The following is a 12,343-nucleotide window of genomic DNA, read 5'->3' on the forward strand; positions in this document are numbered from 1 at the left end:
GACTGTGTTCTCCATGTCTCCTAACACAAGATCAAGAGGACATGCAATTAAAGTGAAACATGGCAAATTCAAAACCAATAAAAAAAGAGTGCTCTCTTGACTCAATGCTTAATTAAACTGAGGAACTCATTGCAACAAGAGGTAGTTGAGGCCATGGGCTAAGTGAGACTTTGTGCTCAACAGAATGGGCAGGAAGGCCACAAGGCTATTGGTGTTTAGGGCAACAGGTCTGCACCTCTGTTACCTCCTGTCATAAATATAAAGGGAAGAATAAGCACCTTTCTGCATACAGTGCTATAAAATCCCTCCTGGCCAGAGGCAAAATCCTTTCACCTGTAAAGGTATAAGAAGCTAAGGTAGCCTGGCTGGCACCTGATCCAAAATGACCAATGTGGGGACAAGATACTTTCAAATCTGGAGGGGGGGAAAAGGCTTGTCTGTCTGTGTGATACCTTTGCCGGGCACAGATCAAGGATGCAAGCCCTCGAACTCCTCTAAAGTTAGTAAGTAATCTAGCTAGAAAATGCATTAGGTTTTCTTTGTTTTGGCTTGTGAAATTCGCTGTGCTGGAGGAATTATATTCCTGTTTTTGTGTCTTTTTGTAACTTAAGGTTTTGCATAGAGGGATTCTCTATGTTTTGAATCTGACTGTCTGTGAGATTATTTTCCATTCTGATCTTGCAGAGTTGTTCTCTTATCTGTTTTTGTTCTTCTAATAAAGTTCTGTTTTTTAAGAATCTGATGGGGTTTTTTGGGTCTTAAAAATCAAGGCTGGTTTGTGCTCATCTTGTTTATTCTCAAGCCTCCCAGGAAAGGGGGTGTAAGGGCTTGGGGGGCTATTTTGGGGAAAGACGTCTCCAAGTGGGATCTTCCCTGATTCTTTGTTAAATTGCTTGGTATTGGCAGCGTACCAGGTTTCAATCTAAAATAAGCTTAGGGGGGCTTTCATGCTGGTCCCCACAACTGTACCTAAGAATTCAGAGTGGGGAGGGAAGCCTGACACCTTCCTTGTTTCTTTTGTTGAGACACTTTCTTGCAGGCACCCAGCTTTGTCTGAGGCATAAGTTACAGATGTTAACAGACAAATGTAAGAAGAAACATGTGTCAGCAACTCAGCTGCTAACCCTTCTCATGCCTGAATCTCAATGACGTTTGCAGATGACAAAAAATTGGGGGATTGTAAATAATAAAGAAAACAGGTCACTGATTCAGAGCAATCTGTAAGAAGAAATAATTAGCTAAACATGCATTTCCAGTGTGGCCTTGTGGCCGAAAGAGCGAATGTGGTCCTTGGATGGTAAAAACTGGAATCTCAAGGAGAGTTAGAGAAGTTATTTTACCTTTGTATTTGGCACTGGTGTGGCTGCATCTTGAATCCTCTGTCTAGTTGTGGTGTCCCCAGTTAAAACTGGATGTTTATCTACGGAAGAGTTTTCAGAGAGGGATCACAAGAATTAGTACAAATTAGAAAACATGCCTTGTTGTGATAGATTCAAAGATTTGAATCTGTTTAGTTTAATCAAGATGGTTAAGGGGTGACTTGATAACTGTCGGAAACGATATACACTGTGAACTAGTATTGAATAATAGGCTTTTCAGGCTAGCATACAGAAGTGTAACAGCAAAAAGAAAAGGAGGACTTGTGACACCTCAGAGACTAACAAATTCATTTGAGCATAAGCTTTTGCTATAAGCTTTTGCGATGAAGGGAGCTATAGCTCACAAAAGCTTATGCTCAAATAAGTTTGTTAGTCTCTAAGATGCCACAGTCCTCCTTTTCTTTTTGCGGAGACAGACTAACTGTTACTCTGAGAGGTGTAACACAATCCAATATCTGGAAATTGGAGTTAAAGAATTTCTGATTGGAAATAAAGTGTACATTTTAAATGGTGTGAGTTAATTAAGCATTAGAACAATTTTCTATTCATGAGTATGTTGAATTTAACCATAATTCTCAGGTGACAGCTCTGCCTTGGAAAATGTGCACTCTGTGTGTATTTCATGAACCTGAGGGATCCCATAAGGCGCTGCATGCAAAAAAGTTTTCGGTGAGAAAAATAATAACTTTTACAAAATAATTTTGTACTTTGGGGAAGTTTTAATCTAAGCTGGTAAAAGTAAGCTTAGGAGGTTTTCATGCAGGTCCCCACATGTGTATCCTAGAGTTCAGAGTGTGGAAGGAACCTTCACACATCCCATAAAATCTTTGCACTAAGGATGAATGTACAACCCTCACCATTCATAACTAACAGAGCTGGCTAGCAAATCCTCCCAGAGCATCCTGGGTTTAACATCTGTCTCACACTGGCCCACTGTGTCAGTCAGCTACCGGTGGTTCCTGCATGTGGCAGCTGTATTGATCTAGGCCCTCACATGTCCCAGAGTTGCCCGCTCTCATTATATAATGTGCATAATTCTCAGCCTGTGAGTTTTTCCTGAGCAGCAGTCCTTGAAGCACCATGTACTGTGTATCGGTGTAATAAGAGAAGCAGCATAGGTTCCTCAGCATTTGCGACCTGTGTGTAGATTTCTGACCAGTATGTCACTCCTCCCTGCCAAGGGAGCCGGTTTGATGGGAGTCATCTCACCCCCTGCAGAAGAAGAGTTGTGGGGAGCGTGAGGCAGCTCAGAGGTTGTGGAATCCACAGGTGACTGAGGTGTATGGAGAAGACACTGGCAACCAGCATGATGTTGGAAGCAAGGCAGCCTGGGATGGGGAAGGAGAGTTCAGACAGCGGGTCCAGGATATGGTGGGAGATTGAAGCAGCTGAGGTGCAAAGATCGGTGGTTCTTTCCACCAGTGAAATGTCTGAAGTTATGTATATAACTTTCAACAAAAATTGGAAACAAAACGGAGAAATCGGCTGGGGTCTGCTGTTTATACTTAGGAGGTTCGCTAAACTCTCAGGTAGCTCTGTTTCAGTGTGTGGCACCATCTGCTCTAGTGTTGGTGATCACAGGGCCTGGAGAGACTGAATCACCAGCAAAGCAGTGTGAAACAGGGCCAGCCCAGTTGGGTGGTTAGAGGGGTGCAGCAGTTCTCATGGCTCCCAGACTGCACCCCAGGGGTGACAACCCATCCGTCTTATACCCTCTGGACCTCAAATTTGGCCGCAAGGCATCTATGACGCAAGTATGGGGCTAGGGACAGTAGCCCAAACAGGAGAGCCACATGTAGCAGTTCTTTGATTCCTGTACCACCATGTTCTCACCCATGTTCTCACCGAAGCACGATCATTTTAGTACGGGAAGAGAGGAAGTAATCACGCAGTCAGTGGAGAAGTCCCGTTGGACTAGCTCTGACCCAGGATATCATAACCCATTTCTACACCAATCTGTGAAAGGTCAACAAAGAAGTGAAATGTGATGCCTCCCTGATGCAGAGAGTAGATTAACCATTAAAACAGTTGGTAGCTGTCAGACATAAAACAAGTTAGCACCTCCCAAGGGCCACTGGCAACTACCATTGATGTCAGAATCCTATGAGAAGAAAGCCTTTTACACGCATTTCAGCTTGCATTATTTCAGGATCATGTAATTTGCCTGCGACAGGGTGGCACTGATTTTTCAGAGGCGAAGGGAATGGCTATTACAGCTGCATGGGTGGTGTGCAGTGGTACAATGCTACCATCAAGTGAAATGTGTTTTTGGCCCCCAATCTTGTGGCAGCGTTCCCAGTGAGTGCAGGTGGAAGTGCACTACACACAGGAAAGAAATCTATCACCATATGCTGCACTGAACCGTTCGCAAACTGCATTTTGCTCTGTAAAACTGAGCCCCTGTTATTGGCAGATCATTTCTTCACTCCCAGGGGGGCTCTTAGGCTGAAGTTCTCTACGGTCTATTTTCTGCTTTTTCCGCTGCTCACAGAGTCCAGGGAATTCTATGGGAGTCCTGGGCAACCTGACAGTTCGCGGGCAGTGTTCAGGGGGATCATAAAGGTCGCTGTGCAGCATGTGAAGTGTCAGCCATGTGACATTCACACACTGATTCTCAAGCCTCTGCCTTGCAGTAGCCATAAGGAGATTTCCTTTCTCTGCTGAGCAGGATTGCGGTGACTTGCCTGTTTCTGCATTAAGGTTAGTGCTGAGTTTTTAGTACTCTCAGAAACACCAAGGGATTTACCTGGTCAAATTGGAACTATAAATGTATTGGAAAGAGTTTCGACAAATATTGTGTTTTAAATTTAGTTCCTTTTCTCTTACTGTTTCCTTCTATCTGTCTCAGTAACTTCCTTTTTTTTTTTTTTTGTGCTGTGTGGTTTTTCCTCTGGTTCGCTCAAGTTTTCCAGTTCAGCAATGTCACTGCCCTGTTAGGAAATGCAGCCAAAGCCTCTGCAGTGGGTACCTGTGAACCAGAGAGTTCACAACGAGAATGGGCCACACACTGGCTATATTCTGCTTTCACATTCTGTCTTCACTGGGTCACTCCAGATTGACACTGTCCTCTCTGAGAGCAAAATCAGGGCCCCTGTGTTTTGAAATTCCCAACTTTCATTCCCGGTCTCAGAGCACCCCATGAACTGGGGGTTTCCTTCAGACTCTTTCAGCACCCTAACAGAATCGCACTTTCTGCAGCAGGACCCAAACCCATGATTTTCACAGCCGGGAGCCAAAAGTTAAACACTCAGGGTGAATCTGGTCGCCTTTGAGATCAAAGGCCAAATTACCAACAGATCCAGGAGTTCCCCCTAAATCCACATGTAGTGACTTAAATAAATGCCCTGATTTAAATCAGCACTGAGTCTCCAGTGACTTCATGTGGAGCTCTCCTGTGGCCTCTAAGGATGGGTGAGCTTCTTAGGACCCAAGAAGAACTGACAGAAAAGTTGCTGATATCTCAAACTCACAGGCTTAAACCTTCAAAACAAATAGGATAACATTTTTTTCAAGGGGGGAGAGGAGTCTGCTCCCTCTGAGCCCCCGCATCTCTGTTTCTGGAGAGGATGAGAAAATGGGTGAGGGGTAAAGAGGTGGCAAGTTTTGAAGAAATACTTGGACTTGTTGCTCAAGAGCATTTACTAAGTACGGCTGAAGTAAAGCAGTGTCTGTGGGACAAAGATGTAAAGTCTGGGGCTGAGATGGCTTTTTTAGCTGATGACTTCGATTAGACTCAGGTGTCTATTGAGGGCAGGCCACAGAAAGAGGGGTTGACAACTGGTGGGAAGGGAGGGTCCCATTTTGCCCCTGGGAAGACAGTAGGGGGATGGGAGCCTAAACATTCTCTTAGCCAAAAACATTCCTCTAACCCCCATCCCAAATCTCCTGTAAAAGCAGAAGAGCTCAAAAGGTGCTGCCAGTGTAATTCCACTGATCACTTGAGGAATAAATGGCCTGTGCTAGGAGGAAGCAGGCAACCAATAGTTCATGTTAGTTCTGCTGTCCTCACCCCAGTAACTCCCCAAGCAACTGAAACCAATCATATTGGTTTTAGGAGATTAGCCTCTGCAGAACCAGACATGGAGCATGTTAACGCTCTCCAAATGGATGGAGTACTTGAGGCAGAGGGATACAGGAGCTCATATCTCTCTGGTTCAGCGGAATGTGGTCCCAAAGGCCAGGGTGCTACCTGGCCACACGGCAGAGATTGTGAGGGTGGGCGAAAGCAGATTCCTTATACCACTAGGTAAAATCCTTGTGGTGTGGGAAGGTCTGGAAAGTGTTTGGACTGTGGAGTAATGGAACACCTCTTCGTCGACCTGCTCCGTGCTCATGTTTTTTCTGTGCAGCTCAGCTTAAAGTATTTGCCTGCCGCAGGAGTGAGTTTTATCCTGGGACCAGTGAAGGAAAGGGTAAGTTCTCAGGAACTGCTGATAGAATGGGAGAGAGTCTCCTTGATTCTTCTGCAACAGGGGGAAGCCACATGCTTCCAGGCGGGAGGGTGGTTTAGAACAACTCCTGCACTCAAGCTGGAGGAAACATCACATCAGGAAGGGATGGGGTGTAATACCTTCCAGGAAGAGAACTGTCCAGGTTGTTAGCTTCCAGCAGGTCACAGCTGAACCAGAGACAAAGTCTAGGGAGCATAGAGAAATGTGTCCCAGAGGAGAGCCTAGAGAAGGGGCAGGGAATCTCAGAAACCACTGAGGTGAGTGAGGATGCCTGTCACTCTGTAACACACGGAAGCAGGATGCTTCCAAGTATGGGAGGGGGCTGAGACTAGGCAACATGCCCTCAGGCACAGAGGCAGGGGAGGTGTTGTCAGTGAGTAAGGAAACTGTCTCAGCTGTTAACTGGCAGAGTTTTGCAGCTGAACAAAAGAAAGATCACTTCCTATGGAGCACACAGAAATGTGTCTTAGGAGGGGGCCCAGAGGAGGAAACTGGGGAAGGAATAGTGGGGGTAGAGGAATGTCTCCCCACTCGTCACTTGGGGCATAATGCCGAGGACACTAGAAGGAAGGCTGCATCAGCATCTGGGAACCCAGGTACACAGACTGTGTCATAAATATAAAGGGAAGGGTCACAACCTTGATGTATGCGGTAACATAAAATCCCTCCTGTCCAGAGGTACAGAGTCCCTTTACCTGTAAGGGGTTAAGAAGGTCAGATAACCTGGTTGGCACCTGGCCAACTGGACCAATAAGGGAAGAAGATACTTTCAAATCTGGAGTGGGGGGAAGAGTTTTTATCTGTGCTCTCTTTGTGTGTCCCCTCTCTGGACACAGAGAGAGACAGAGACCAAGCTGGTAAATCATCTCCTGAAAAGATACCTGAAATGATACATTACAGTTACAGAAATTGTAAGTAAAGGCAGGGAAATACCTTTGTTATCTTTTGTTTTAGATTGTGAATTTTCCATATGCTAAGAGGGAGTTTTATTCTTGTTTTTTGTAACTTTGAAGCTGAGCCCAGTCGGGAATCCTCTGTGTTTTACTTTTTTATTTACTCTGTAAAGTTACCTTCCATCCTGATTTTCCAGGTGTGATTCTTTTACTTAAAAAAAAAAAAAAAAGTTCTCCTTTTAAGAACCTGATTGATTTTCAGGGTCCTAAAACGCCAGGGGTTTGCTCTGTGCTCACTTTGTAACCAATTGGCTAGTATATTTTTCTCAAGCCTGCTCCCAGGAAAGGGGTGAAGGGGTTTCCGGGGAATATTTTGGGGAAACAAGGGCTCAAAGTGGCCCTTTTTTCCTGGATTTTTGTCTAAATCACTTGGTGGTGGTAGCAATACCATCCAAGGACAAGGAAATGATTTGTGCCTTTGGGAAATTTTTCACCTATGCTGGTAGAAATACGCTTAGGGGGTGTTTCATGCGGGACCCCACATCTGTGCCCCAGAGCTCAGGGTGGGGAGGGAACCCTGACAGCCGGTGACCCAGGTTTTGAGAGGGAACTGTGTAACTGGCTTCCTGGAGGGGAGCAGTCCCACAGCTTACTTCTCAGCGACAGAGGAAGGGGTGACGGAGGGTACCCCAATCCAGGTCCCAGTTTTTCAGGACGCTATTTCTGATACTTTTTTTTGAAAATATCTGTGTCTCTTTACATCTAGTTGCAGCTCCAATGCCTGTGATAACGGAAGAATTGAGACCAGGAAGTTGCCAGGTGGTAGTCTGTGAGAATACAAATGCCCCAACTGACAGAGAAGGGGGTGTCTTCCCCCATGCTAGTGAGTCGTGGGAAAGCTGCTGGGAAAAAGTTGTGTCTGATCAAAGGGTAAACACAGCCAGCCCAGGGAGCTCAGATCACCATCCTCTAGGGAAAGGTGGCAAAGAGCCAGCCAATGTGCAGGATCCCCCTGAAAAACTATCTTCCCAGACCCTGAGGCACCAAAATTCCAGAGACACAAATAAATTAATTAAATTACCTTATGGTAAGTCTAGTTCATAGTTAATAGCTGCAAACAGATTTAAATCTGATCATAGCATAGAAACCTGGTTTGCAGTGTCTGAATGGGGAAACTGAGGCACACCACCTGTCAAGGTTCCTTCCCCACTCTGAACGCTAGGGTACAGATGTGGGGACCTGCATGAAAAACCTCCTAAGCTTATCTTTACCAGCTTAGGTCAAAACTTCCCCAAGGTACAAAATATTCCACCCTTTGTCCTTGGATTGGCTGCTACCACAACCAAACAAATACTGGTTACTGGAGAAGAGCTGTTTGGAAATGTCTTTCCCCCCAAAATACTTCCCAAAACCTTGCACCCCACTTCCTGGACAAGGTTTGGTAAAAAGCCTCACCAATTTGCCTAGGTGACTACAGACGCAGACCCTTGGATCTTAAGAACAATGAGCAATCCTCCCAACACTTGCACCCCCCCTTTCCTGGGAAATGTTGGTTAAAAAGCCTCACCAAGTTGTATAGGTGACCAGAGACCCAAACCCTTGGATCTGAGAACAATGGAAAAATATTCAGTTTTCTTACAAGGAGACTTTTAATAAAAATAGAAGTAAATAGAAGTAAAGAAATCACCTCTGTAAAATCAGGATGGTAGATACCTTACAGGGTAATTAGATTCAAAACATAGGGAACCCCTCTAGGCAAAACCTTAAGTTACAAAAAAGATACACAGACAGGAATAGTTATTCTATTCAGCACAATTCTTTTCTCAGCCATTTAAAGAAATCATAATCTAACACATACCTAGCTAGATTACTTACTAAAAGTTCTAAGACTCCATTCCTAGTCTATCCCTGGCAAAGACCCAGCATATACACAGACTGAGACCCTTTGTTCCTCTCCCTCCTCCCAGCTTTTGAAAGTATCTTGTCTCCTCATTGGTCATTTTGGTCAGGTGCCAGCGAGGTTACCTTTAGCTTCTTAACCCTTTACAGGTGAGAGGAGTTTTCCCCTTCACTTTATATTTATGACACCGCCTCATGGCCTTGAAGGCTGGGTGCCAAGAGAGCGATAACACACCCTGCCTTTGAGCTAGTCGGTGGCTAACCCTCTTGTAGCAAACTAAGGGGGGAGGTGAGACATTCTCTATCACCGGGGAGCATCCTGTAACCGCCATAGTCCTCATTTTCATATAAACATGATTTTACATAGAAAACATGCCTTGTAAGGTATCAGGGAAAGGTTATGATCTGTTGAAATCATGCCTCTATCCATACATGTGTATCATTAATGAATATGGAGTTATGATTATGGTGTTGTATGGTGGTCACTAAAACATGCTGTAAATTGGGGAATAAGTCAGATATTAGCTCTCCAGAGGCAACAGCAAGGAAATTGACCAATCCCCAGGCAGGGTGTCAAACAACCCATCAAGAGCCCTTGTCCAGCAAGGGAGCTCCAATGCAATGACTCACGTGCATGAAGCTCCACAGAGGGAATTGCTCAACCTTGCTTGGAGAGACTCAGCAATGCCCCCCAGACATGGCTGGACTTGTGCCCCCCAAGCACATGGATTGAGGCTGTAAAACAGACAGAGCGGACACATACTGGGCCCTTCTCCTGCCCCCACTGAGAAGAAGACAAGACTCCAACAGGGGAGATTGGCCCAGGTTTACACAGGAAACTTGTATATTAAGGACTGCAATATTCAGTGGGGTGAGAAAAATCCTTAATCTAGATGTTGCCCAGTCTAATAGGATTGAGAGTTTAGACAGTGTGCTTACATTTCCTTTTCTTTTGGTAACCACTCTGACTTTTTGCCTATCACTGAATATCACTTAAATTCTATCTTTGTACTTAATACATTTGTTGTTTATTCTACCTGAAGCAGTGTGTTTGGTTTGAAGCGTGTAAGAGACTCCCCTTGGGATAACAAGCCTGGGGCATTTCCATTTCTTTCTTAAACTGACAAACTCACATAAGCTTGGAGTGCCCTGCGGGCACACCTGCACACTGCAAGAGTAAGGTTGTGTCTGGGAAAGGAGATATTGGCTAGTGTCATTCGGTTGCATAATCCAAAGAGCAGTTTACATGTCAAAGACTGAGCGTGAACAGCCCAGGAGTGGGGTTCTCACAGCTGAGCAGGGTAAGGCTGGCTACCAAAGCTAAGGACTGGGGTGACCAACCAGATCACCAGTCCAGATAACACCAGAGGGGAACATCACAGGGTTGCAAAGCAGCATGTAGGTGGACAGGTGGGCAGTGCTGTTGAAATTATTTTTTTCTTTGTGTTTGTTGGTCCAAGGCCAACTTTGGGACCTTTCGTGGTACAGAGTGTGTTTGGGGAGTTTCAGGGTCTCTTTCCCATGGCAAGCCACAGAACTACAATCTGGGTGTCACAAGTTTTACTCAGTTTTGTTTCCATTTGTTGTTGTTCTGTAACTTCAGGCATTTCACTGGTAGAAATAACATTTGATATTTTTGTAACAATGTACCCCATATTGTTCATTGTGATATGATGATATGATTATAGCATAATTATGATACAGTTTATGCAAGATGGGTCATGTAAGATGTTATTGGAAAAGTTATGACTTTCTGAATATGGTTATGGTTGTATGTATTGATGATTTTGGTCAAAAGTTCTGAATTTTGATGACTTCCCTGTATTTCAAATGTAGTTACAAGTGAGTAACGCCCACTAGGGAACTTGATGTCAGTCTAGATAGATGGTTGGGAAGGGCCTATTCAGGGCAATGAGACTTTGGGGGAAACAATAGGCCTTTAGAGAAACTTATCTCCCACCTGGTGAGCCTCCCTGAGAATGCTTCAGACAGACTATACGTAGTGGATGCTATGACTCTAAAAGGCCATGTGACCAGGCCACATAACTCTGGACTCCATTTTGGGGAGTCTGTAATCTTCCCACAAACGAGTCTGGAAACCAAGTTTTGAAACAAACGGTTCCCTCCGTATTCTAGATCTATGGAAAGCAGGGAGTGACATCGTCGGTAGTTCTTCACTCCTCACTCAAGAAGACTCCGAGAATGTTCATAACTATAACATATTTACCATATTATTTTTTACAAATAAGAACCCCCTTGCTGTGCTTTTCTCCCTTTACAGGCACCTTGAGCATTTCTGAGTCATATCGATGCATCAACTGCTTCATGGCACCTTTCAACTTCACCCACTCTGACACTTCAACTTTCATCCTAATGGGCATCCCTGGCCTGGAGGCTGCCCACATCTGGATTTCCATCCCTTTCTTTACATTCTACATTATCAGCCTGTTGGGAAATGTCACGCTTCTGTCTGTTGTAGGTAAGGAACAGACTCTGCAGAAGCCGTTGTACCTCCTGCTCTGCATGCTGGCACTTACAGACATTGCCACACCTACCTTTGTTGTGCCAAAGGCACTGGGCATATTTTGGTTCAATTTGAAAGGCATTACTGTGGCTGGCTGCCTCACCCAGATGTTCTTCCTCCACACGATTTCTGTGATGCACTCATCCACCCTCGTGACAATGGCCTTCGATCGCTACGTTGCCATATGTAACCCTCTGAGATATGCCACCATCCTCACCAATGCACAAATAGCTAAGCTAGGGCTTGTAGGTTTCATAAGAGCTGTTCTCTTCATTCTGCCCCTGCCCCTGCTCCTGAGTCAGCAGACATTCTGTGCCAACCGCATTATCCCCCACATGCAATGTGAGCACATAGCTCTGGAGAAGATGGTGTGTGGGGACATCAGAGTCAACAGGATATATGGTTTTGTGCTAATGTTTGTAATCAATGGGTTTGACCTGACGTTCATTGCCCTGTCGTATGGTCTGATCATCAGGGCCGTCCTCAGAATCTCTTCTCATAAAGCCCACCAGAAAGCCCTTAACACTTGCACAGCCCACATCTGTGTGATGCTGACATATTATACCCCTACCTTCTTCTCCATTCTTACACACCACTTTGGTCAAGACATCGCACCCTATGTTCATATCATCTTAGCTGACCTCTATCTCCTCATCCCTCCCATGCTCAACCCTATCATTTATGGGGTCAAAATGAAAGAGCTTCGTGACAAAGTAGTCAAATACACCTGCAGAAGTTCTGCAGACACAAAGTTCACACAAAGTTCTGCAGACACAAGAGACGATATCTCCTCAGGCCTGCAGTGTCCATCAGGGAACTGTCAAATTGTCAGAGAGCATGTGAACCAGCACTAAGTAGGATGCGGTTTGGGAGGAAGACCAGAAGTTCTGTGAGCGCCATGGTTCCCCAGTTACCCCTGGCATGGAGGAAGAGTATGCTCACAAACAATCTGTAAAAAAAGTCAGCCTTCCTTGACTGTGCAGTTCTTACGAGTTGTACTCCTAGCAGAAGGAAAATCCTTTCACCAGAAAAGGGTTAAGAAGCTAAGGTAACCTCGCTGGCACCTGACCCAAAATGACCAATGAGGGACAAGGTACTTTCAAATCTGGAGGGGGGGAAAGCCTTTGTCTGTCTGTGTAATACCGTTGCTGGGAACAGATCAAGGATGCAAGCCCTTCAACTCCTGTACAGTTAGTA

The 12,343-nt window shown here is 45.1% G+C and overlaps 1 protein-coding gene across 1 annotated transcript; it reads left to right on the top strand.

Moving 5' to 3' along the window:
- Positions 1-7,521: 7,521 nt before the first annotated feature.
- LOC311515247 (olfactory receptor 52P1-like) lies at positions 7,522-12,000 on the top strand (the record flags this gene model as incomplete). Its single annotated transcript, XM_084618187.1, has 2 exons — positions 7,522-7,638; positions 10,904-12,000. Exon 2 carries the CDS (start codon positions 10,948-10,950, stop codon positions 11,998-12,000), a length of 1,053 nt encoding a protein of 350 aa, XP_084474313.1. The 5' UTR covers positions 7,522-7,638; positions 10,904-10,947.
- Between the last annotated feature and the right edge of the window lie 343 nt (positions 12,001-12,343).

The sequence above is a fragment of the Lepidochelys olivacea genome (genome assembly GCF_965140295.1).
Source record: "Lepidochelys olivacea isolate rLepOli2 genome assembly, chromosome: 1".
Taxonomy (NCBI): domain Eukaryota; kingdom Metazoa; phylum Chordata; order Testudines; family Cheloniidae; genus Lepidochelys; species Lepidochelys olivacea.